The following is a 27,947-nucleotide window of genomic DNA, read 5'->3' as shown; positions in this document are numbered from 1 at the left end:
GTTCATCATGACCCTCCAAGGGTTGCATGGTATTCATATAGGGCCGCAATAGGGCACGGTGAGTAAGTCCTACTGTGTGCTTGTGTATGTAATGACTTAGTATGAATAAACATTATCCAAATCAATTCCTATCCTTTATCCTGATGTTTTTCAGCATGTTCCCTCGTACTTATACATATAACTTTTCCAGAATTTAAGGAGGGAGTCATACATACCATGCGAGTAGCTTTTCTCAGACGATGTCTTCACGGAACCATTCGGTCATCACAGAGTTCATTCTTCTGGGATTCGGAAACCTTCACAGCTTCAAAGTTGTCTTCTTTGTTATGGTCTTAATTATTTTCCTCCTAACAGTAATTGGAAATATCTTGATCATAGTATTGATTTGCTGTAGCAACCACCTTCATTCACCCATGTACTTCTTCCTCAGCCACCTTTCCATTTGTGATCTCCTACTTACAATGAATACGGTTCCCAACATGCTCGGCTCAATCTTGCTTGGTGCGAAATTAATAACTTTTCTTGATTGTATGACCCAATTTTATTTTGTTAGTGGCACCACAATTACAGAATGTCTCCTGCTTTCAGTGATGTCCTACGACCGATATCTTGCTATATGTAACCCCTTGCGTTATTGTTCAATCATGGACCAAAGATGTCAAATCTGTCTGTCCGTCTTGCCTTGGCTGTTGGGTTTTCTGCTTAATCTAATAGGCATCATACTCGTATCCATGTTTCAGTTCTGTGATAGCAATGCCATCGATCACTTCTATTGTGACCTTTCCCCTCTCCAAAAACTTTCATGCTCAGACACCTCTTTGGCAGAACTAGCTGTCTTTGTGTTTTCTACTCCTATATTTATTTGTCCGTGCGGATTTATCATTCTGACCTACATATATATCTTCATGACAATCCTGAAGATTCCATCCACAAGACAGAAGGCCTTTTCGACCTGCAGCTCCCACCTCATTGTTGTGGGGACATTCTATGGGACATTGATAATTAAGTATATGATACCATCTATAGGTCATTCCTTACTTGTGAACAAAATTATTTCCCTGATACATTCTGTTTTTACCCCCTTATTCAACCCAATAATATACAGTCTAAGAAATCAGGATATCAGGGTCGCCCTAAGAAAAATTGGTGCTGGAAAAAGACACCATCAAGATCATAGGAAATAAATGTTTTTATCCATCTATTATTCGCTATGTGTACGTCTTTCTTCTTCTTTTGTACTGTTTCTTATACACAATGATAAAAAAAAATATTGTAAGTGGCTAGCCGTAGCTAAGCGTATTCAGCACTTGTACTGTCCTGAAAAGGACAGTGGGTTTTTACAGCAGCCCATCCCGAGCATTAGACAGAACTAATGTTGAGGTGAAAACAGGACTGACTTTATTGGGAACAGCACAGATGTACACAGATATATCCAGATACACACACAAACATAACCAGGAGTATAATCCCATCAACTACCAGACAGCCCGGTGCTTCCATACAGTTCTATGGCCAGCAATGCCCACCCAACAAAAAGTCTCTATTTCAGCGTGATCGGGAAGGAGTGACGTCAATCCCGGGGTACCAATGGAGAGCTCAGGGTCCGAAGATGTTATGATCCAAAAAGCAACTTGATCCATCATCAGGACCAGGAGTGACAGCGACAGGAATGTCCCCGGGAATAACCTACACGGCAGCAAGACCAGAGTTCAGGGATGGGTAATAAAACCAGGTTTCCCAAATGAGCTCCTTCTCCGCAACCAGCTCTGAGCGTGACCCACCACGAGCTCAGTATAACCCCAAAAGAGCGATGTGGTACAGCAACAGATGCCTGTAACAATTCAGTTCCACGGTGTGCATCGGCGCAGTTCCTAGCTGCACAGTCCCGAGGATTTGCGGCTAGATCCCGGTCAGGCGCATGGAGCGATTCCGGCCATGTGGAGCCCCCATAGCTGGCTAGTTCATGGGAGTCGGATTAGGGCAGACCAGACAGGGTCTGCCCCCAATGAGCACACGGTGACTGAGACATAAGAGAGGACAGGACAGGCAGGCAAGGAGTCTCCCCAGGAATCCTTCAGTGCCCAGTCTAAGCAAACCAGAGCCTTTCTCCTTTCTGTATCCTATGTTATGAGCATTCAACTTTTTTTCCGATTTGTCCTTACTGCCCTAGTTAAATATATGTTTATATCTAGCCTACCTTTTATTCAAATTATTTTCCTTCCTGTGTACTTCTTGCACATTTAGGGGGTTATTCACTTAAATGAGACTTTGCAGGAGAGATATGGTTCCAACTTCACTCTCCATTATGATGGACCAACAATGGTCAGCTTTTTCTGGAAGAACGGCTCATATGGCCGTGTGATTCACTATTCACGATCGGTGCGTTAAAGGAGCCCTACAGATTGAAGCACACGTCAGACAAAGTTAACTAAGCTCTTCTTACAGGAGGGTTGGTTCCCTCCTAAGAGGAGCTTTCTGTAGTAGGGGTACAGCATGAATCTGATCATGGGGTAAAGCTAATCTAATCTTGAAACTGAAATATATAAATAATTTGGCAACTGTAAATCATTGTTATGAAACAAATATGATTTTCACTTCAATCAGTTATCTTTGGTAAGCTTCTTAATGGTATGACAACGAATTTCATATCATATGGATAATAATAACCACCATAATGAAGTCATTAACAAGCATTACTAGTTTGTTTAATTAGAAAGTGGAAGACTTCGTCTCCGGGGAAAATCCCTGCAGCGGTTAGAGAAACAATAATTTATTGGTATGGGACATGGTCCGTGAGGTTTATCTTCCGGGATTCTAATCAGTACTGTTTACAATTATTCTTTCCAGTTGAATTGACAAGGGATTCCGATGTAACAAACACTATGTTTACACGGAATGGAGACATTTTGCATATGTGTTCCAATTTTGATGTTATCCATCATATAGCCCATAACGCAGTTAGGGTTATCCCTAGGGGAGGGCCGAAACCTTCTGGCTTAGGGAGCAAGTGTAGTGGCTGCCCTGCACTTCCCCACCATAACTAACACACACTCACTTTAACACACACTTACACTCTGTAACACAAATATTCACTGTAACACACTCACACTAAAACACACTAACACACTAACTCTAACACACACACACTTAATTTGCCTGGAGCCTCTCTTCATGGTTACCCGCACAATGGGCACACATAAGTGACCCTACTGATCTTCTGTCTCTCTAGCCTCCAGATTGGGCTAGTCCCCTTTGTAAAAACTATTAGCTACCCTGCACCTCCCCACCATAACTAACACACGCTCACTGTTACACACACTCACACTAAAACACACATTCACTCTAACACTTCAAGGCTGCTTGCACACTGGGCATACGTTATGTCAGCCTACTGAGCGTCTGTCTCTCTAGCCTTCAAATTAGGTTACCCCGTTTGGAGAGCTAGGACCGTCTCGGCCCTGGTCATTACAGTTATATGAAAGCATATATTTAAATAAATCTGGTGTAAGATTAAATCCATGTCTGGGTTATTGGAAGCAAAGGGGGGAGGGGAATTAGCCCTTTGGGCTACTCACAGTTTTGGTCCACCTTGTGTGTTACTTGTAATTACTTGGGGTCACTTTCCCTTGTTTTTTTTTAAAGAAAAACACATTTTATCCATTAAACTAATATGAAATCGATTGGAAATCCAGCGCAGAAATGACCCTTTTGTAATTATGTTACAGCCAGAAATGTCCCTGTTTTCCATGAAGACAGCTGAGTGACCCCAAACTTTTGAACGGTAAATGTATATAACTATATTAGAAGTATAAGATCTCGGTTGTTTACGTGTAATGCATTTCATACATAAAAACCTGTAAAAAAAAAAATCACGCAGGGCTTTTGTAAGACTTACCCTTTCTGTAAGCACTTTATGTAACATGTATTCTTTGACATATACTGTTGTCATTGTACAAAGTAAATAAAAGGCACTCGCTTTTACAAATAATCCTAGCAGGGCCACTGATGGCAATAAGAAAAATCTACCCTAACATTCAAAGGTCAAACAGTTCCAATTTCGCTTGGATAATCCATATACTTAAAAAATGTGTCAACGGAAACTCTGATGGGCCTTAGCGGTAAACCTGGTTGTACTGAAGAATTCTGGGAACAGTCCGAGTTAACCCTTTCAGTGATGCGTTTTAGATACCTCCTACGCTAGAGCTTGAGCATTAGTGAGCCTCTTCAGCAGCCAAAAATAATATACATTTTGAATTAAAAAAATGTAAATTTGAGTAAATGCTACAATCCTACATGCTTTCAGCAGTCAGCAACAAAATATCAAATGTATGCTTCCATGCAAACAAAAGGCTGAAGTGGCACTTAGACCACACATTTAATTGTCCGGCAGGGGAGGATGACCACATTTGCCATTTTTTCCAGGACACGCATACTTTTGGCATGTAAAGTGCTGCCCCCTGCAGGGTGTAGGATGTGTAAACCGACTCCCGTCTGTACGCTTATACCTTTCACATACTCTAGGGGGCAGCACTTTACATGCGTTGGTTAACGTTGTGTGAAATTTAAGTGCGTCCTGGAAAAAAAAATATCCTGCGTGGCCACCTTTGACGAGCATGTCTATGAGGTCACTCATTTCACCCGGTGTAAAAATAACAAAAAAGTCAGAACTCAGTTTTGAGAGAATCGCTCCATCTCTTCCAAAGCATGTTGAGCAAAAAGGTTTTTCCTTCAAGTGAAGGAATTAGCTGTCTCCCAACTATCTTCATGCTCACTTGACGAAAAGATCAATAGAGAGGTCTAAGTGTGTACATATGTTGAAGACACATGACATTTGCTAAGGAAAGATCATGTCAATTACACCTAACACGGTTCTAAAAGATGCCACGGATTAATAGAGTGTATAATCTGATGTGTTGATATTTACACCAGGTTTACAACTAATCCCTCTTCAAGGTGCTTAATATTTTGGCTACAGTAATCATTGTGAGTTATGAGCATCATGCACCGCAGACCTAGTCATGTTAACGCAATGCCCGGAGAGAGAGAGGATAGGTGTACGCTAAGGTTACATCTACCAAGTAATAGAATTTTTCAGAAATCTGGACCATTTAACACACTATTTTCTTGTGAACATTAAGGAGGAACCCAAAAGAACTTTACAAATATGTTAAAAAGTTATAAATAAAACCATGAAGTGTTTTAGGTCCCTGCTTTACTTCTAAACTCTGTAAATCTTTTAATGAGAACTTTGCGAATTTTGTTATCAAGAACTATTCCTATTCCAAGAACATCTATGGGTTCAACTACAATCAGTGGTGGTGGGACCTGTTTTTGACCTTAATAGCATCCCCTAACCTCCTTCACAAGGGTCGCTTATAGATGAGTGCTGGCCAAGTTCCTTCTAGTACTGCTTCACCTAATACAGGTGTGTGACCCTCCCGCAGTCCCGCTTACCCCTCAAAGTCAGCCATGTTGGTTTATTTTAATGGATAAGAGGCTAAAGCAGTTATTAATTTTCTATTAATTGACATTGACAACCAAGTGGTTTGCAGCTTTATGCAATGTTTTCTAATATATTGATAATTAACATTTATACCTCGACATAGGTACTTTTATATATATATATATATATATATATATATATATATATATATATATATATTTATATATATATATATATATATATATATATATATAAAATATTAGATACTATTAATACACAAATGTACATACAGATAATAAATTAAACATTATATATATATATTGCATAAACATACACACATATACATACATATTCACATACATACGCATGTACGAGTATGTCCTTAAATTGGCAAGGAATGATTTTGGATCCCTAATGTCATTTCTTATTTTTCAGGCTTTAAGTATAACTATTTGCCTTGGACAAAACTTAACGCACCGTCCGCATCCAAGGAATAATCCCTGCTGTCATCTATAGCGTGACTTCCCTAATTGTCGGGGCAAAGTTTGGTATAAAAGGAGCACCAATATCGCTTCGGTTTCAGAGGAGAGAGGAGGTGGACAGAAAGACTCGGGCTTTCTTCAAACACCTAAGCCTGAACTGAACAAGGTAAGTGCAGAACTTTCCATGCACTAAATGTTTAATAGGAGAGTGAAAGAATAGTGGTAAATAAGAAAATTATGCTTTACGTGGTTCATAGAAGTGACCCCAAAGGCTGCCCGTATGGACGAAATGTCTTATATATATATATAATATATATATGGTTTTTTTTTAACTTTACAAAATGTTTATACTTAATTCCCCCCGTAATCATACATTGAATAATTAAATATTTGCTTTAAATGGACGAATACCATGCTTAATTCTAGCAGAACTATGATTTAGAATCTTTCCCCTATACGTCTAATAGTTTTATATGGAAAAACCATTAGGACAAATCTTAGATCTGAGATGGGACAGTAACTATGTCAAAAGGGGGACTTACCCTTGGATACCCCAGTGATGCCACTTGCTGCCATAGTTTTCATGACAGCTGTAAAACATTTTAATAATATTAATAACCTGCCATAGACATGGATCGTTTAGGCATTATGTGTTTTTGCTATATGTCTAGGCAAAGAGTAGACTGGGTAGATATTATTTACTCATCCTTGTGTTTTGTAACCATCATGTTCTTTTTAATGTTTCCATTTCTGCCACTCCTAATAATCTGCTCAATATACTTTGCTCTGTGGTCACCTTTATTATGTCGGCCCTGAAAATTCCTATCTGAATGTTGATTCAATAGCAAATGTCAAAATATGATGGCCCCAAAATAAATTCTAACCATTGATCGGCACCATTGATGCCATGGTTCCATATTGTTCTGCTAACCCTGCCTTTAATATATCTATTTATATTTCTTTGTATTCAATAATTGTCAGTAAGTATAAGTTGTCTATGTATTAAATTAATAATTATAGGACTGAATGATGTCCATACTATGGAAGATGCTGCTTTTATGCAGCTTGGCAATTCTGCCCAAGAATCTTGTGCTATCCAGACCCGCAGCAAAAGTCTTCCCAGCAGAGACAATGACCTGGGAAGGAGGTAAGTTGCATATATATATTATACATAAAACAGCACACTCATAGATATTCAAAGAAATAAAACATAGGAGACTGACACATGCAAGGAAACGCAACAAAAATAGGGACAAATATATATATATATATATATATATATATATATATATATATATATATATATGTGGCACATTTAAGAATTTTTGGATTGCCAATCAAAAGTTCATTGGACCAACCGAAGCAGTACAGATCACTACTTTATTGTATTTTACCCTATGAAAGCTGTTGCCTACATGATCTTTGTTCAAAGGCTATGTAGGTTAAGAATTGACTTTTTCTTAAATCTCGTCTAGTGTCTAACCTTGGATCAGGAAAAAGCGGCCAGACATCTAAGACAAGCTGGACAAAATCTGGAAGTAGTTCTAACTGGGACCTTCCTGAAAACATGAAAAGTGGAGCAATGGTTTTTGAAAGTCAGCCAAGCTTCACCTGGACAACACATAGTTCTGAAACAGCGGGTCCAGTGGAAAACTATAAGTGGAATGTAAATGATGCGGGCAAAGGGAACTTTGAAAGTGCAGTTTTCAAGGGTCAGCCTTCGTCTGCTAATTGGGAAGTTAGTGGAAAATCAAATAGCATGAAAGGTGGCCCAAGTAGTAGCTGGGTTTCCTTTGAAGATGGAAACGGCAAAGGGGCTTCTAACTGGGCTATGTATGAAGGAGGCAAAATGATGACAGGTGGTGAATCTGGTTTCAGTTGGGATCCAAGTGATGGAGACACACATGCATATGCATTTTCAAGTAATAGTGATGGAAACATTGGTGGAAATGGGAAAGGCCAGAAGGGAAAAGATAAAAAGGGTGGCTTGGGCAGTATCTTAGGTGGAAACAAGAAACAGAAAGAATCATCAGGTGAAAGCAGTGGGAAGAAAGGGGGACTGTTCGGAGGGTTATTAGGGGGAGAGGTGAAAAAAGGGGGCATAGAAGGTATTGGTGGAGGTCTGATTGGGGGTCTGAAAAATGTTGGTGGGAATCTTGTGGGAAGTGCTCTTAGTGGTGATGTTACTGCAGATCTTACAGGTGGATTATTAGGTGGTGATGGTCTAATGGGAGGACTTCTTGGTAGTGATGGCCTAGTTGGAGGACTTGGTGGCGACGGCCTAATGGGAGGGTTTCTTGGGGGTGATGGTCTAGTTGGAGGATTTGGTGGTGATGGCCTAATGGGAGGGTTTCTTGGGGTTGATGGTCTAGTCGGAGGACTTGGTGGTGATGGTCTACTGGGAGGATATCTTGGTGGGGATGGTCTAATGGGAGGAGTTGTGGGTGGAAGTGTAATCGGAGGACTTGGTGGTGATAGTTTACTCGGAGGATATCTTGGTGGAGATGGTCTAATGGGAGAAGTTGTGGGTGGAGGTTTATTGGGGGGACTTGGTGGGGGTGGTGGTCTGGTTGGAGGACTTGGTGGTCTGGTTGGAGAATATGGTGGTGATGGACTAGCTGGAGGGATTCTTGGCAGTGATAGTCTAGTAGGAGGACTTATTGGTAGTGATGAGCTTTTGGGAGGATTTATTGGCAGTGATGGTCTAGCAGGAGGACTGCTTGGTGGATATGGACTAGTAGGAGATATTGTTGATGGGGTTCTTGATGGAGTGCTTGGTGATGATGGTCTACCAGGAGGAGTTCTTGGTAGTAATGACATAGTCGGAGGGCTTCTAGGTGGTGATATTCTAGTGGGAGGATTTCTTAGTGATGATGGGATAGTTGGAGGACTTCTAGGTGGTGATGGTCTATTAGGAGGACCTCTAGGTGGTGATAGTCTACTAGGAGGTCTTTTTGGTGATGGTCTACTAGGAGGAGTTCTTGGTGGTGATAGTATGGTAGGAGGACTTCTCGGAGATTATGAACTAGTGGGAGGACTTCTCAGTGATGGTCTATTAGAAGATGTTCTTGGTGGTGGTGGGATAGCTGGAGGACTCCTAGGTGGAGATCTTCTTGGTGATGATGGTTTACTTGGAGGAGTTCTTGGTAATGATGGTATAGTCGGAGGACTCCTCAGTGGTGATGGTCTACTAGGAGGAGTTCTTGGTGGTGATGGTATGGTCGGAGGACTCCTAGGTGATGATGGTCTAGTAGGAGGGTTTCTTGGGGATAGTGGTCTTCTCGGAGGTCTCCTTGCTAGTGATGGACTAGTAGGAGGACTTTTTGGTGGTGGACTTTTGGGTGATGATGGTCTAGTGGGAGGACTTCTTGGTGACAATGGTCTAGTAGGAGGTTTTCTTGGAGATGATGGTCTTGTAGGACTTCTTGGAGGTGATGGAGTAGTAGGAGGACTTCTTAGTGATGAAGGTCTACTTGGTGGCCTTCTTGCTGGTGATGGTCTAGGTGGAGGGCTTCTTGGAGATGATGGCCTAGTTGGTGGCCTTCTTGGTGATGATGGTCTAGTAGGAGGTCTTCTTGGAGATGATGGCCTAGTTGGTGGCCTTCTTGGTGATAATGGTCTAGTAGGAGGTCTTCTTGGAGATGATGGCCTAGTTGGTGGCCTTCTTGGTGATGATGGTCTAGTGGGAGGACTTCTTGGTGGTTATGGTTTTATAGGAGGACTTACTGGTGATGAAGGCCTACTTGGTGGCCTTCTTGGTGATGATGGTCTGGTAGGTGGTCTTCTTGGTGATGATGGTCTAGTTGGTGGCCTTCTTGGTGACGATGGTCTAGTAGGAGGTCTTCTTGGAGATGATGGTCTTGTAGGTGGACTTCTTGGTGACAATGGTCTAGTAGGAGGACTTCTTGGTGGTTATGGTTTTATAGGAGGACTTACTGGTGATGAAGGCCTACTTGGTGGCCTTCTTGGTGACGATGGTCTGGTAGGTGGTCTTCTTGGTGATGATGGTCTAGTTGGTGGCCTTCTTGGTGATGATGGTCTGGTAGGTGGTCTTCTTGGTGATGATGGTCTAGTTGGTGGCCTTCTTGGTGATAATGGTCTAGTAGGAGGTCTTCTTGGAGATGATGGTCTTGTAGGTGGACTTCTTGGTGACAATGGTCTAGTAGGAGGTCTTCTTGGAGATGATGGTCTTGTAGGTGGACTTCTTGGTGACAATGGTCTAGTAGGAGGACTTCTTGGTGATGAGGGTCTAATTGGTGGACTTCTTGGTGATGATGGGTTAGTAGGAGGACTTCTTGGTGCTGATGGTATAGTGGGAGGACTTCTTGGGGATGAAGGTGTACTTGGTAGCCTTCTTGGTGGTGAAGGTCTAGTAGGAGGGCTTCTCGGTGATGATGGGCTGTTTGGAGGACTTCTTGGCGGTGATCTGTTAGGTGGGCTTCTTGGTGATGATGGTCTAGTTGGAGGGCTTCTTGGAGAGGATGGTCTGCTTGGAGGACTTCTTGGTGGTGATCTGTTAGGTGGGCTTCTTGGTGATGATGGTCTGGTGGGAGGACTTCTTGGTGAAGATGGTCTACTTGGGGGACTTCTTGGTGGCGATCTGTTAGGGGGACTTCTTGGTGATGATGGCCTAGTGGGAGGACTTCTCGGTGGTGATCTGTTAGGTGGACTTCTTGGTGGTGATCTGTTGGGTGGAGTTCTTGGTGGTGATCTGTTGGGTGGACTTCTTGGTGACGATGGTCTAGTGGGAGGACTTCTTGGTGGAGATCTGCTAGGCGGACTTCTTGGAGGTGATTTGCTGGGAGGAGCTCTTGGACTTGTAACAGACACACTTGGGTGAGTCAGATTTCCTTAAATCATATCACAAATTTACATCTTTCCATAGAGTGCATAGTACACAGGTGCAGTGAAATAAAAATATAGTACAGAAATGTTTTTTATGTTTATGTTTTTTATACATACTTTCAATAGACTTAAAAAAACCTTGCTCTTTTGGGCACAACTGATGAAAATTTTATTCTCATAGATTTTACATAACAAAATGATTAATGACATGATAATACATTAAAATAATAGTTTTGTTACTTTTGTCATGTTTAATAAATTTAACGTGTTTCATTTGCATTACATTGTGTTGTGGGGTATATATATATATATATATATATATTTATATTTATTTTTTCCAGTTTGGGAAGTGTGGATATTGTCTTTCCTGCGATTACAATTACTCCATTAGACGGCCTGGGCTTTCAGATTGATGTGTATTGCAAGATCGGAATGGGTGGAGAAAACGGGTAATATGCTTTATATTTTTTTTTTTACAACAACGTTGTTAAACATTATTAAGATACCATTGGAAAGGCTACTGTGGGCTCAAGTCCAAAGCTGTTTCCAATCGGGGAGGACCATAAGCCAAAACAGAGCCACCTCCTGCTCGGTCAATGGATCCTCAGTAGGTGACAAGCAGGGTCTCCAAAGGCCTTAACCTCACTTTCTTATTCAGAATTTTGGGAGACATGCTGGGTGCTTGTGTGGAAGCTAACGTTACTCTAAAAGTCCAGATTGAAGATGTCAATGGCGCATTAACTCTTGTGGTTGACTCCTGCGAAAATGTTTTCACCGGCATCAAAATGAAAGGATTTGGGTAAGTACCCCACAGTAACCAACTTTTAAAAGTTTAAGAAGCGGAGAGGTCCAATAGTTTATGTATAATGATGTATATGTTATCACTTTTTACTGTTCTGTGGGTCCCATTCGTTAGTTTGAAGATGACGTTTCATATAATAACATTAGTGTTGACTGGAACATTATTGATATAATTTAGTTATATATAATTTATATAGGATGTAGTATATTCCTAACCATACATAGTAGCAGAGATATATGTAGTGGCAATGCTAGGCTAACCTAACCGAGTGTACGTCCCTAAAAAAATTAATTACACCCTGTCTTTTGGTGGTTGGCAAAAGGAGCTGAAACCTTTGGTTTTCCAACACAGATCCACTTTAATTTCTAAATCTAGCAACTGTATAGTAAGGAGCACAGAGCTACATTGTTATTACTACAAATACTACTACAGAAGGGGTTGAGGGTTTCTAATTGCAAGAAGAAGAATCTAGGAAGAAGCTAGGAAGTTTCTGCCCTTAGACCTGCTTATACAAGCCCTATCCGTTTCATATCCATACATGTAATAGAAAGGAATTCTTGGTAGAAAAGAAGTTGAGAAAAGGTGTGTTAGGTAAGAAAAGAGTCTTAGGTGGTAAATGTCTCAAGGTATTCTTGTTTAGAGAGTAAGTTGGAGAAAACAGGGGAAGGTCTGGTAGAATTAGATTTTTTCAGTAAGCCTTCAAATTTACACCTGAAATATGCATTTATGTTGACATTTTTTTCTTCTACCTCTTTAGAGTGCTTGACATTGGCGAGGGAGTTCTTCATGGAGTTGCTCCTGGACTTGTGAGTTTAAAATTTACAACATTTTGGTCAATTGCCCATCCTTCTCTCATTCCGTAACTCCTTTCAGTCTTCTCCCATTGCTTGACTCCATGGTGGGTACAATGCAAATCTCTCAATCCTCATGGTTTTTATACCCTTGGCTATAGATCTTTGACCTAAAATCCCTATGTCTGGTCTGCAGTCTATTGAAATTGCCCCTTTCGAATGTGTTTTCATTTTTATATCCTTATTTATACTTCATTTTTATGGTAGTGGCCATGTATTTCAAGCAACAAAACCACATTAACAGCAAAGCCCACATATTACTGACCCTTTAATGGTGTTTAAGGGATACATTAAGCCACTGAATAATAAAGCTTCATAGATAATATTGATATTACCTTGATTCTGGAACCAGGATAAGATTCCTAATTATAATTTTAATATGAATTTCTGAAAAAGCTAAAACAAGCTATTCATAGTACCTACCCTAAACTGTACATTGTTTGCATTCTTTTTTTTTAGGTGTGCCCCCTAGTGGAAGTTGCACTTGGCTTAGTCAACTCAGCTGTTGGTATGGCTGGAGGTAAGTTGTCTGGTTTATTTCTCAACACACTCTTGGCATGCGCACTCAAAGTAAATGTGCGTTTGGATGGATGATGACAAAATGGAAGAAGCTAACTATATTGTCTACCTCTGAATTAGGTCTTATCCCCGGGGACTTACTAGGAGGTGGTTTATTAGGAGGAGGACCAGCACCTGATGAAAATCCAGGCGGTTATGGAGAGCTTGATATATCATCACCAGGATTAATCGACATAGACATTCCTGACATAAGTGTCGATTTTGATTTTTTTCCTGATTTACCAGTAGACATCCCAGATTTTGGTTATGATTTTGATCTATCAATGCCACAGATCGATTTCCCAGAATTTAACCTTGACATTGAAATCCCAGATGTAGACATGCCATGGTCAGCATTAGACCAGGACTTCCTTGGAATTGACATGCCAAAAATTGAATTTGATATAGAACTCCCAAACATAGATGTGCCAGGGTTTTCTCTAGAGTTCCCAGGTATACAAATCCCAGAATATGGCCTGGATGGTCTAGATTTTGACCTGAATTTCCCCAAAATAGGAATCCCAGAATTTGATTTTGACCTAGGAGGAGATTTCAATCAAATAGGTCTGGATATAGAATTACCAAAACCAGACTTCTTAGGATTCGAATTAGATTTCCCAGAGTTGGAGCTTAATATAGACTTTGGCATCCCTGAATTTGATATAGATTTACCTCAAGTAAGCATGCCAGGACTTGATCTAGATTTCTCACAAATAGACATCCCAGGATTTGATATAGAATTCCCACAAATAAGCATGCCAGGACTTGATATTGATTTCCAAGAAATAACCATTCCAGGGCTTGATATAGACTTCTCTCAGATTGGCATCCCAGGACTTGACATTGATGTAGAAATACCAAAAATGAGCTCAGTATTGGAAATAGACATTCCAGTAGTTGAATTCAGCTTTGATTATGACAGTCCCCAGGTGGTATCTGAAATTCCAGTCGACATTAACATAGATTTTGGACAGTGGGCTGGCAATATGGGAGGAGAACTTTCACTTGGTGAATTTGATGTAGATTTTGGAACACTTCAATTGACCCCGGGAAGCATAGAGGGAGGAATGTCAATAGTAGATTTCGGAAGCATGGGTGGCATGTCCTCTGGAGGTGACTATAAAGTAGATTTTGGACAACAGTGGACATCTGGCAATATGGGAGGAGAACTTTCACTTGGTGAATTTGATGTAGATTTTGGAACACTTCAATTGACCCCGGGAAGCATAGAGGGAGGAATGTCAATGGTAGATTTCGGAAGCATGGGTGGCATGTCCTCTGGAGGTGACTATAAAGTAGATTTTGGACAACAGTGGACATCTGGCAATATTGGAGGAGAACTTTCACTTGGTGAATTTGATGTAGATTTTGGAACACTTCAATTGACCCCTGGCAGCATGGAGGGAGGAATGTCAATAGTAGATTTTGGAAGCATGGGTGGCATGTCCTCTGGAGGTGACTATAGCGTAGATTTTGGACAACAGTGGACTTCTGGCAATATGGGAGGAGACCTTTCACTTGGTGAATTTAGTGCAGATTATGGAAAGGTTTGGCCACCTGGTTTCACGGCCGGAGACATTTCAGGCAGTGATTATAAAGTAGATTTTGGACAAAAGTGGAGTTCTAGCGGTAAGGGAGGAGACATGTCCCTAGGGGAATTTAAGAAAGGAAGCATGTCTATGAGTAGTAATGGAATGTACAACAAAGGACAAGACAATGGTTGGAAATCTAAAATGAATGACTGGAAATTTTAAAGAGCAAATTCATTTTACAACAGATCATATAAACAAAACAATAATATAACTGCAAATGTTTATGCAAACAAAGCTTGTAATATCGTACTATGGTGATTTCAATCTAAAAATGGCACACTGAGATCCTATGATTGCTTTTTCCATGTGGTGATCCAATGTAAATTATGAACCAGTCTTGAATAAATGGAATGTAATACAATTAAATGTAATTATTGTTGAAATAAAATATATTTCCTTCCCTGCAATTCATTTTGTTTGGTTTTCTTTCTGATAAATGTATGCAAACATGTTCTTATCTGCCTTTCAGAAGCCAGGTTTCAGGCTCTTGTATTTTCATCTGAAATATGTGGGCCCACATTCATTCACACTCTCACTCACTCGTTCACACTCTCATTCTTGTTCACTCTCACGCTCTCTAAATGTTTCCCTACCTTCTCTGCCGACCACTTCCGCGTCTTCTTCATCTTCTATCGCAGGGAACAAAATTTGTTGCCTGAAAAACAAATGTGCCAAAAACAAACTGAAAAACTTGTCTGAATCGTTTTTGGCCCATTCACACATGTCTAGTGTGTACAATGCTCTGCTGTCCAATGGATACCTGTCAAAACATACTACTTAAAGGTTCTCAGAAAGTAAGGTTCTGGCGGTGGCTTAAAGTCTTTAAATCAGAGAAGACCAGTAGACAATTGCCCCCTTTGCCGGTCTTCTCCCATGAAGGGCAGTATTGTTGCTCCATGGGGGCACAAGAGACACCAAAAAATAAGTGACTAAACCAGATCGGAAATGTTTTTCTTTGTTTTCACACCAAACAAATAATAAATAACATGAAGGCCGAGCATTGTATTCTCAAGCAATAAACTTTTCCTGGATTTCTACGGGATGCGCAAATGCTGATGTTATCTGGTAATAGGAAACCAATTGCCATTGACAGAGGTTTTTAGTATGATTTATGATTAATCTTCTTTAAAGTGATATATGAGAAAAGCTAATCTTTATAGCAGTTTAACAGCTCCCCTCAATTTCTATAGCACTACATTAATGTTTGATAAAAGGATTACTTATCTGGTTTAACGAGGGAAAGTGGCCGGCTACAAGGACATATGATCACTAAATCCGATTTCTTATCTGTTCACCTGGTTGCCTATGAAATCGAGAATCAATTTAACAAATTTAATAAATTTTATATAGAAATGTTTGCTCTCATTAATCGGTCACCACCTAACTGTTACCCACAAAAAGTAAAGTACGTAAATATCCCCTTACGGCATCCTATTTATTAATGTTACTAAGTGAAAGGGGAGATGTGTGTCATCGGAGAAAAAAAAAATACAATATACCGTAAATTAAAGTGAGTTCACATCTTGTCTCAACAGATATCAGATTGAGAGGCAAAATCATCAAGTGGAATAATCACAAGGTATTCAAGTATATAAAGTATTAATTATATTAAAGTGCTGAGTTAAAAAAAAAAAAACTCAGCACTTTAATCCTCTGAGGGATTTGTTTAATTGTTTATCTTGGAAAAATCCCACAATAGTTGTTAATTGTTTTGGATATCAGATGTAGGATTAAAGTCTAGAATTTGGTTCAGGATATAAGGATCGATTGCAGTATTTGTCGCCAACTTGGGTAGAAGAAAATGTGTGCCTAGTGATCAGAATTTTCAGTTCCAAGTGTTCTTCACGGATATTCAGTCCAAAGATGTTCAGGTTATGGCGATTCTGCTTTGTGTGTTCTCTGCTCATTCAGTCTCATTTTGCTGCTGTTTCTGGGCAAAGCGGAGCTGTACTTCGAATGAGCAAAGGAGCCTTAAATAAAGGTAAGAAGTACAGAAATATAATAAAAAATCTCTTAAATTTAAGTTATTCACCAGCTTTCGATGACACCTGAAATATTTTTTATGAAGTTTCAGTGTATACATCTTCATAAGATATAGTCATATTGATGACAAGAACCAATTGGCCCCTAATTTCCTGTATTATGCATGTATTAACCCGGCTGTAATAAGGTCCGTGTTGCAAGACGATATTAAAAAGACTTTGGGCAAAAAAAGGAAAAAAAAATAATTCTGTTTTTGTTGGTGTTTTAGCTGTTTCAGGACAAATGAAAGGAAGAAATTCCCAGAATTTGCAAAATCCTGCGGCAGCTGGTGGCGGTGATCTTGTTGGAGGTCTGGTTGGAGGGTTGCTTGGTGGAGGAGGTGGTGGGGGTCTTCTGGGTGGCGTCCTAGGCGGCGGTGGAGGAGGAGGTCTGTTAGGTGGTGTACTAGGGGGTGGTGGAGGGAGTGGTGGAGGAGGTGGCCTCCTCGGTGGTGTCCTAGGGGGTGGTGGAGGAGGTGGCCTTCTCGGTGGTGTCCTAGGTGGTGGTGGTGGTGGCGGCGGCGGCGGAGGACTTCTTGGGGGCGTTCTTGGTGGGGGTGGTGGTGGAGGTGGTGGTGCTGGTGGTGCAGGATTTGATAATAGTAACACAGGTCCTCAACCTAATGGAGGTCTCCTTGGAAATGGAGGATTGTTGGGCGGCTTGCTTGGAGGAGGAGGTCTTCTTGGCATTCTTGGAAATGGAGGACTATTAACCACAGTGCAGGGGATTACTGGGTAAGTTATATCAAATTCATTTTTTCAAAGAGAAAATGTTTCATACCTTGATAATTATACCTTTCGGATTTAGGATTTTAGAAAATTCCTTGGGGATATCCAATACAAAAACCTGCCCCCAAAGATATGTTTTCTCTCATTCATATCCCTTAACATGTTTTAGTGGGGTGAAGGAGATGTCTCAAAAGTAACTCATCCCTAGTGTCCATTGGAAAAGGGAGAGATATTGTGCGTGCCTCTGAGATATTGTGAATTATTCTAAGTATGTACATCATGTGTCGCCATCTAATAGATATAGAGCCCTAGTTGTTCCAAGGGGAAGATCCGTCTCCATGCTCAAGGAATATTTTCTTATATACTATATATATATATATATATATATATATATATATATATAGATATAGATATATATTTATATATATATATATATATGTTTCTTTTAGCTTACGGATTATTGATCTTACACTCCCTAAAATTTCGTTGCACCTGCTGCCGGGAATTGGAGTCCATCTTAATTTATATACCAAGGTGGCCATTAACGGAAAAAGGTAAGAGCGAAATTTCGGAAACATTTTGGAAGTGCAGCAATGATCCTTTCAGAAATCCATAAATACTAAGTATTGGTGTTTTGTACTTATTTCCTCATTTATCAAAGCCTCTTGGGGTTCCTTGATATCTTGGTGGAAGTCAACATCACAGCCAGAACCCGGCTCACCCAGGAGGCATCAGGGGTACCCAGACTGGTGATTGAGGACTGCCATGCATTGCTCGGTGGAATAAATATTAGACTTTTAAGAGGGTGAGTAATATGGTATTTTTCATCATGTGCAAAAATAATGTCATGTAAATCAGGTAAATGATCGAAAAAATACACCCCCCCCCCTCTACACAGTTTGTTGTCTGGAATTTTGGATGGGCTGGTCAGTAATCTTCTTCGGAACATTCTTCCTGGATTGGTAAGGACGATCTCTCTATTCTAATCTCTTGGATATAGATTTGTGTTTGAGATCATGGAAGTTACTGATAATTTAACCTGATAAATTACATTGTATCGTATTGCCTGCTTAACAGGCGTGTTTTGCCTTTTGGGAAATGTTATTTAAGAGAGCTAACAGATTGTGCTGCTTTTACTTCTCAGTTGTGCCCCGTCGTCAATGTTGTGCTTGACTTGACCAATGGACTTCTTCTTACTGTGAATTGTAAGTTAATGGCAAATGTAGTGGCCAGGACAAAATTTTAGGGCATATTGGTTATTTGCAAATTGTCTCGTAAAAAACATTCTACCCCTGCTCTAGCCACATCTACACATTCCCAGACCCAACGATGTCCCACCTTTGAAGACACCTTTTATATATTAATGCCTAGAGGCTTCTGAGACGTAAACCCAACCCTTGCATGACATTTCCGACAATGACAATCTGGAAACATCCTCGTTGTATTAATGTATTTTATTTGTTTTATCACAGCTATGGTTCCACTTGGTTTAATCGGTAGCATTCAATACACAGTATCAAGCCTTCCTATAGTGACCGGGCAATTTATCGAGTTGGATTTAAATGTAAGTTCTCTTCCTTAATACTGTTAATAATTTATATTTGATATACAGTCATTGATGTTTACTCACAGCCCTCTTCTTTTTTGTAGACAGTGGTGGGTCAGTTAGGAGGGGGTCTCATTGACTACCCACTTGGTAACTCCAATGCCCCAGTCTCCATGCCACCGATGACAGAAGCCACAGAATCCCAGCTTGGCCTCTCTTCCAACTTCCTTGGATGCGTTTTAACTGCTCTTCAAAAAGAAGGTCTTATGGATATAGAAATCACCAATGGAGATGTGAGTAGCTACTCACTAACACACCCGTACACATTCATTCTAACACACACATGCTTACATCGCTCATGCTAACACACACACACCATCTCACACCACTTACACATCCATGCTCACACACAAACACTTAAACATCCATGCTCACACACACTTATACATATACATCTATGCTCACATACACTTATGCATGCATATTCATGCTCACATACATACATACATTCATATATACAAACATACATATGTCTTCCCTCCCGCCTTCTATTTGGCCGCTTGCACACAATTTGAGCAGACTCGGTTTCACCGCAATCATGTGACATAACGTGACCGAGATTCGTTCTTATTTTCCGGTGCCAGTTCAAAATAGTTTAGGAAGGGCCCTTCTGATCTGGACCAGACTTTCTGAATAATTTTGAACTGGTACAAGGAGACAGGAACAAGCGGTCGCTGGGATGTCATCAAAAGACAGAAGTCAAGTGGAACGTTCCTTTTCAGCAGTTATAGCCTGGGGGAAAACAGTGTCTCCTTTTTTTAGTTTACAGAATACGTTTCACAATAGATATATAATTTATATAATGTGCATAATTTGTTAAAAATGACATTAAACTGCATTAGTGTTCCCAATTTTCAGGTACCTGGAATTCCACCGCTTACAACAACAGTCCTTGGCAGTATCATTCCAAAGGTAAATAATAATAATAATAATAATAATGTAAAGAAAATACTTAATTACAAAGAAGAGTTCTTGAGTAATGTCAAAAATATATAAAGTCATATATATATATATATAAACTTATATCATGTATTTAAAGAATGTATATTTTGAAAACTCAATAACATGGATTATTTGTTTTAATTTAGGTTTCTCTCATGTATAAAGACGCCAGACCGCTGGTCCTCAGGGCTAAGGTTCCCTCGGCTCCTGTTGTCAAGCTGCAGAAAAATCGAGGACTTGTAACCTTATTTGTTAAAACAGAAATCTATGCCTCCAATCCAGACTCAACACTCACGTCTCTCTGTGTCCTTGGGGTGGTAAGTATTGTGTGTACAAGGTCTTCAATATCCTTAAATAAAACAAGTTCTGGAGAAAGTAGGAATGGTCTCGTCTTAGATTCAGGACCCATACGCCTATCCCATGCATGTTTACATTCCCTCGCTGTATTACCCTCTACCACTTCTGCCGGGAGGCTGCTCTACTTATCTACCATCTGCTCAGTTAAGCAAAACGTCCTTACATTCCATCTAAGCCTCTGACCCCCTGGTTTTAGATTACGATCTCTTGTTTTTGGTGTTTGTGCTCTTCATGGGCTGAATAACAACCATGGATGTTGCATTTTCATAGAGTTTCTCCTCTCTCTCTGCAGGATGTCCGTTTAAGCGCTCACTTCACTGTCGGCGGCGACAAGCTGATGATAGCTTTATCTCTTGAAAGGTAAAACTTGTTCGCCACCCCCTATGAATGTGTGTGTGTGCAGAAGGTAGTTGGGTGAAAAGTTTCATTTTCTCCCTCCAAGTGATTCTAATGGCTCTTTTTGGAGTTATTTAAGAAGGAATGATTTGTGGTCCATGATGGGAAGACTATGGATTTATCCAAAAGCCCTTTCATAAAACACACCCCTGACAGATATTTCCATGTTTTCTAGCACTCACGCCTCATTATTGTCTTCATCGGTCGGACGCTTTGAAGTAAGTAGGACAATCGAAGGGTGGGCGTTCCATCCAAATGACCAAGTTATAGGGTAGACCAAAACATGTATGATGCGCACAACATCTCACCAAATGAACGGCTACAGCTGATTTTGGACTTCCAAGTAACATTAAGACCCCTTTTGGCAGCCGCAATAAACCCCCTTTTACGCTCCTTGAGGTTGGCATGAAAATTAAAGAGATTGAATAGATCCGATTCTCATGACGAGTGAAACTCGAGGGATAGACAATGCAAGTTGGTTTGCCACCTAGTGACCTGAATTGATGTTGAGGACCAAAAAACACCCATTTTCCATGGTTTTGTATTTCATGATACAGATGGTGTTAGTAAATTAGTTTCTGTGATTCAGGTTATTTTGTTCTTTCCTTTGGTGACACCTTTTCTTGCAGGTTTCAGCAGTAGAGGGATTAGTTGGAAACCTCATGAGCTTGGCCCTCTTGCCGGCAATCAACAGTAAGAATGAGTTTCTGGCTTAATATGATATAGAAGAACATCACTGAACAATTGCAATTGTTTTGCCGGAATGATGGATTCTATTTTTATATCATTCCACTGGTTTTACAAGGAAGTAGCTGTCATAGTACAAAAAAGAAAAAACCTCCAAAAAGTATTTAATAGGGCTGCCATCAGATGGAATACAAAGGTGGCTATTGTTTGATATGAAGATAAAATGATATCAGCTGACGACGACAAGAATTTTAAGCACACATCCGATCCTTGTATAGGATTACTGTAAAAACCACACAGTTTAATTTCCTTTTCCATGACTATATGCTCCATTGTAATTACCTCTGGTTGGGTTATTAATGGGGTCATGTAGCCCCTCTTGGAAGACACTAAGCCCACATTTTAGTTGTCATATTGTGATGCCGTATCTTAGAACATTTAGTGATACACGAGGGACGTGTAAGTGTGATCTGTCTCCAATGACAGTCATTAATATTTCCATATGTCAACACTTTAGTTCTGACCCATGAGCCTCCTCATCATCTTGAAGATATGGTATTAAAAATGTAATATGGAAGACACATGGTTTCTGCTGACAACTATAACGCCAACCTAATACTTAAACTCTTTTGATTCCAGCCGTAGTAGGACAAGGAATTCCTCTTCCAAAGCTGATGAATATAGACTTTAATGATGCCGACATCGACATTCTGGATGTAAGTCAAAAATAAAATATGTTCTATTATATATATATATATACCTGTATATATGAAACTGTAGAAATTGAAAACAGCTCATGGATAGAGGTTGGTCCATACAGAAAATCAAATTTAACTTAGGGATGTCACAAGTATTCATTTAAACGGTTGAGGTCCTCTTCTAACGCTCAACTTGGGTGCTCATTCTTGCGAACTCTCCTAATCAACCCAGGTGACCTGATAATACCCTGATATCTCGACGGTGGGGGTGTTTGCTTTTTTACCCCCATTGTTTTCCACCCAATTCGCCTGTTGACTCACACCACTAGAGCCTTTTTTCTCCAACAGAGTTGAAAGAACAGTTCCCATGACATCATACCCAAACTACCAGAAGAACTCGGTGAAGCCTGTAGAATACAAGTGCATGGCTAAAATAAGTAGGGAATGGATAGAAGATGACAAAGCTACAATTTCCCCTTCATTTGCCTCCTGTGGCGATCTTAAGAGTTTCTAATCAACCATGCAGTTAGTTCAGGCTGTTGTATTTACTATATATGAATATTATCGCATAAATAAGATGCATTTCCTTTTATTCTCTAGGATCTTGTGGTGCTATCTACACCAACCTAAAAGGTAACAGATCTTTGCACCGAAGAGAGTATTGCGCAACGGTATCAGATGTCCTGAACCCCGTATCCATGCAATGCGGTCCTGTCTAATATTTTTCCCGTTTCACTGCAGGGCAAGCAAACACGTGTAACTAACATGCCATCAGATGAGTGGATCATGTTACCTGCCCTCGAAGCTCATGATAGTGATTGTAACTGTAACACAAGTAGCAGTTTGTTGGATCCATTAGGTCGGCTACCCAGGAGATTATTATTCTGGGGCGTTAAACACTGAGAATTGGTTCTGTATTCTTCCAATAAAGGATTTTACAGTCTGTGTAAATTGGTCTTTTTTTTTTAGCTCAGGTCTTGGTATCAACTCTACACAGATGGGTCATCCTGGATGGTAACCGCCCTACGGGATGTTTTGGGCTTCTAGCAGTAGTGTCATTCTCATCCTTATGTTCCACATACCACCAGAGGCGGTATTAGGAAATTATGTCATGATGAATAATGAAGCCAGATATTTTGTTCGAAACCCTTGTTATTCTTCTTTATTTTTTTTATATTTTTTTGTATTTATTTATATTTACTAAGTACCTCTGACAGCTTAGTCGTATTAACTTTCTTTTCTTGGTATCTTCATGATTATTCCTCCCATTATGTTGTTGATTGGTTCAGGCAGCATTTATAAGATTATTCTGTAAATGGATTAGATAATATTAACCAAGCTTAATTTATAAGTAAGTAAATGTTTAAACTAATTATCTCCAAACCAATTACCCTGATTGCCAGAAAGGCACAAGGTACAGCTCATTTTAATACAGTAATTTATTTACACAGAGACAACCCACATTTAATGACTCAAACAGTATGTTATTTGTCATAGTTATTTATTTTTTTAAATTAGAACCCTGCACAGGGTTACCGCTAAATATGAAAAGTACGTACGTGTGAAAAATATTGTAATTACGCCACTAGATGGCAGTGCAGAGTTACATATGCAATACTACAAAGCTCGTATTCTGACGTGACTTTAATCGCACAAATCGAGACACCTGTGTTGAGGGTATGGCAACAAGGGGTGGCGCAAGTTCCAGAAATGGGTGGGGCCAGGGGCGTCGTCACCCATCCACCATACCTTAAAAGCCACGTCACCATGTGGGCGCTGCAATCCGTTGATTTTACAGCTCACTGGGCCAGTTAGGGGAGATCAGAGGATCTTCACAACTGCCCCATGCACCCCACTGCCTGCAAAAAGCCGGGCGGCAGGACAGTGCCTAAAAAAACTTATAAATCAAGCCTGACACCACACTTTTCTGCTTCGCCACTAGATGCTGGCAAGGACAGAGTAACAGGATTTACATGCCCTGTGAAATAAAATGTTCTGTATATGGCTTCCACATCCCTATTTATCAGAAATAAATATAAATTTTATCCAATAGGAGAAAATAAGATTGTGACGGACATGTATGGACGTTTATGGTTTTGTTTGTAGCATCTTCGTGTCTTCTGTTCAAGGTGTCTGGTTACATTGTTTCTTTGGCACAGTATAAGACTTTTTTTGTCAGCACAGACAGATACCACCATCAAATTTGGGTAGAGTATTAGGGACATCTCCAGTAAGATATTGACAAGTTGGAGAGAGTCCAGAAGAGAGCTACAAAAACGGTATCTGGTTTTCAGGACAAAACTATCAGGAACAACTAAGGGATCTTAATAGGTAAAGCTTGGAGGAGATGTGAGGGGGAGAGAACCTTATTTCAAAGGAGGAGCAGTTAGACCCAAAGGTCATAGTCTAAAACTAGAGGGTCGTAGGCTTAGGCATAATGTAAGTTCTACTTTACTGAGATAACCGTAAAGAAATGGAACAGTCTCCCAGTAGAAATGGTGGAGGCTAATACGGCATGCACGGGATTGACAAAACGTTACTTTTTCAGCTATTTTTTCATCCAGGACAAATACAAGCCAGAGAGACTCACCGAACTCACGAGCACAAACCAATAGCGAACCATGATCCTGAACTTTACAATAAATTTAACGCCCGGCGTCTTATGAGTCATTGTTCAGTGTTTCACACCAAAAGTCTCTGGAGGTTATTGCAGAGATGATAAGAGATGATACATCAAACACTTGTTCATGGTCACTGCCCTAATTCTTGGCATCACCTTAAGAAACAACTCAACAAAGAAACCTTTGTTTAAGACATGCTGTGGTCCAGTCACAAGACGAAAGCAACTACAGGGTGCCAACGTGTAGCATATACATTGTACAGTTCTATACACTTGTGTATCTTTTGAAATTTTACTCCTGGAATAGACTGAAAAAGTCAATATAATGTCACTGTGGTAGTTGCTGATCACATTGTAGCTTAAAGGTAAGGTGCATTTCTAGTGCACCTGCTGCACCATGAGTGGACCGTGTCCCACTCAATGTTTCAGGTCCCACTTTGACAAGTGTTTTCTAGCATCAGCCTCTTCAATCTCTCTTAGTATGGCGCTAGAGGGAGATCATAGCAAAGAGTCAAGTATGGGGCAAGGTGGACTTTATCCTTCTCAGGGAGAGGTGGGGTTGGGGGAATGGTGATTAGAGGAAAACCGAGAAGGGAGGAAAGTAGAAAGAGAAAATAGAAAAAAGAGGGTGAAGGAGGAGAGTAATGAGAGAGAGAGAGGTAAAGGAGAGAAAGCAAAGAGAAGGAAAAAAGGTGAAGGAGAGATGGAGAGGGAGGAGGGGTGGAGAGATATATCGAAGCTTGGAGATAATGTGGAGAGAGAGAGAGATAAAGAAGCGACGAGGTGAAGAAGGAGAAAGGATGAAAGAGATGGATTTTTGTCCATGTCATTTTAATGATGAGCACATAAGAAGAGATTGTCAGCTTCCATCTACAGGCCAAATAAATCAAATGAGCAAATGAAACAGTACAGTAGCTGTTACAAAATGCATGCGACACAAAACATGTCAACATGTTTAACACACAGATCTTACTAGTATAGCTAGCCATGAAATTGAGTCATTTGCAGGGAATTTTACCATAGCAGAGCTTTAGTCCCTCTAATAGAATCATGGAAAAGCCCCTCCATAAATACAAGAAGGGCACCAGAACTGTGCCAATTTCCCCTTTATGAACATGGCCAAATCTGGATAAATTAACGTGCTACATTCCTTGAGAAGTATCTTAATCGATACTTAGTTGCTAACTTAATACGGGTATTTAAAACCACAAAAACAGGTAGCAAGAGTTCCTGTCACAATGGGTACAAATAATAAAAGCAAATATGACATTTACTTATCACGGATTCTGGAAATAAAACAATGAATGCATTTTGCCAACATATCTGCTTGGTACTTTATGTATCATTTTACTAAGCTGTAATTTGCCCTTTTATATGTTGGGTATTTAAAGCACGGAAATTATTTCTTCTTTTCTTTTGAAAGAGCAGGAAAGTCTTCGAGAAATAGCCGTCTCCGTACCCTGCTTAGGTAAGATGGGGATGAATGGTAGCCGGCGAAAGATTGCAGATACCCCCCAAGCCTTCTATGATTTGAAGGATTCAGGTCACCATTTTTTTTCTGCTTTTAACTTTGATTTTTATAACAATGTATCTAGAGTAGTACAAATCCCTCTATTTTCTTTCTTATTATACCCTTTTTATGCAATATCTTTAAGTCTGTTCCTAGACCGAATGGCAATCCAGCCAAGAACGGCGCACCCCATTTTTTTATATTTTAGAAATTATGTTGTTTTTTTTTAATACAATTATTGTGTGTTTACGCAATTTGATTTAACACATTTCTGCTTTGGCTTACTGTTTTATCTAAACATTATTGTGACTTTTAGGGCTGTAGAACCCTGTGATACCCTCATAGCCAACAAACATTCTGAGCTCCTAGTAAAGAGGGGCATCAGGTTGGATCCCATTGGGGAGATCTGCTCCTAGTAAATCATTTCAAGACATTTCAGCGACGTCCAAAGCTCCCTCTGGATCCATGTACCCCAGATATCTACCAGGGATGCCTGGTGCCAAGACAGGTCCTGCTTTAAGTAAATGTGTGTTGGGCAGGAGCCACAGACCTAAAAAGAAAGCACTCAGCATATTATGAGCCAAAATATTTTTTTCAACCATATGGCTCTCTCACCCTTTCTATATAAATGGTAATCTTGGCTATGGGTGAGATTACTAAACATAAAAGGTGTATTCGCCAGTCTAGAAGCAGAGTCTCATATTAACATTCTACGGGAGTTCTCGCGCCTTCTTATGCTTTCTAGAGAAATTGTGCACTTTAATTTTGAGAAGCTAAGGATTGATCGCGTACTGGGTTTTGTTAAACGAGATTGGAAACAAATGAAGTCCCGTAGCAGATTAATATGGACTGACTTCATATTAGAGAAATGCTTCATTGTCTTAATTATAGGCGTTCGGATTTTATGGTATGTGTAATTAAATGAACGGTTTAATTAAAAAGCTATCTGCTACTGGCAAACTAAAATGTCTAGAACTGATCCAGACGTCTGGGTTTTAATAATAATCTCTCTGCTTTACAAAGACAATTTACACATTTTCAGATATCTGTTTTTAATATTTATTTTAGAGATTTTCTACCAATTCTTTATGCATATCGCGTAGTTAACGTGCATTGATCTAGCTCGGGTGATCGTGTGGGTTTTGTGTTTTGAAAAGCATAGTTAAATAGTTGTTTAGTTGTATCTTGAGCATAAAAAGTAGAAAATTCCAAAAAAGTTAGTCTTATATTTTATAAAAATACAATAATTATTAAAACAAAATCTAATTTTAACCAACTTTAATTTTTTGTTTTTGTTTTAGATCAACGGGCAATGATGCTGAAAGCCACCATTGCTTTGTTCATGTATGGTCTACTGGCCATCAGTGAAGTATGGGGCGAACCTATGGTCAAAATGAAAATATGCAGTGATGTGCTTGAAGGAGGTATGCAAAAACCTAAAGAGCCTTAATAGTTAATTTATTCTACGATAGATCATAAGATATATTGTAAAAATTATTTTATACGTTGAACGTGTCTATAACTTTTGATTCCAATATTCTCAGAATTCCAAAATAGCGTTCCTGCCAAGATGAGAATTTCGACAAGGAACAGCACACATATGATCAAGTGATCAATTTCTATATGTTCCTTGGTGGTTGGGGTATCAATGGGACATTATCATAGTAAGCGGGGCTACCATATAGCCGCCCCCACTTGGCATCATCAGTTTACACAAAGAAACTGCAATCTAGGACAACTTACAAGAACATCTGCTCTTGTAGAGCTACACAACCATGTCAAGGAATATCTAACTGTCCAAACTGTCC

At 39.9% G+C, this 27,947-nt stretch overlaps 1 protein-coding gene across 1 annotated transcript in view; it reads left to right on the top strand.

The window, feature by feature from the left end:
* Positions 1–22,639, top strand: part of LOC149277019 (uncharacterized) — a 45,781-nt gene extending 23,142 nt beyond the window's left edge. The window contains exons 3-18 of the mRNA XM_089503148.1: positions 9,429–9,626; positions 16,918–17,106; positions 17,224–17,329; positions 17,773–17,877; positions 17,985–18,128; positions 18,222–18,285; positions 18,468–18,528; positions 18,796–18,887; positions 18,974–19,162; positions 19,788–19,841; positions 20,018–20,188; positions 20,521–20,588; positions 20,800–20,842; positions 21,254–21,317; positions 21,951–22,027; positions 22,610–22,639. Of these exons, the coding sequence (XP_089359274.1) occupies positions 9,429–9,626; positions 16,918–17,106; positions 17,224–17,329; positions 17,773–17,877; positions 17,985–18,128; positions 18,222–18,285; positions 18,468–18,528; positions 18,796–18,887; positions 18,974–19,162; positions 19,788–19,841; positions 20,018–20,188; positions 20,521–20,588; positions 20,800–20,842; positions 21,254–21,317; positions 21,951–22,027; positions 22,610–22,639 (1,655 nt within the window). The remainder of the gene's footprint in view (positions 1–9,428; positions 9,627–16,917; positions 17,107–17,223; positions 17,330–17,772; positions 17,878–17,984; positions 18,129–18,221; positions 18,286–18,467; positions 18,529–18,795; positions 18,888–18,973; positions 19,163–19,787; positions 19,842–20,017; positions 20,189–20,520; positions 20,589–20,799; positions 20,843–21,253; positions 21,318–21,950; positions 22,028–22,609) is intronic.
* The last annotated feature ends 5,308 nt before the right edge of the window (positions 22,640–27,947 follow it).

The sequence above is a fragment of the Sceloporus occidentalis genome, unplaced genomic scaffold, assembly GCF_023333645.1.
Source record: "Sceloporus occidentalis isolate IW3139 unplaced genomic scaffold, rSceOcc1.0.p SCAF_221, whole genome shotgun sequence".
Lineage (NCBI taxonomy): Eukaryota > Metazoa > Chordata > Lepidosauria > Squamata > Phrynosomatidae > Sceloporus > Sceloporus occidentalis.
This window is presented reverse-complemented; position numbering and strand designations above follow the sequence as displayed.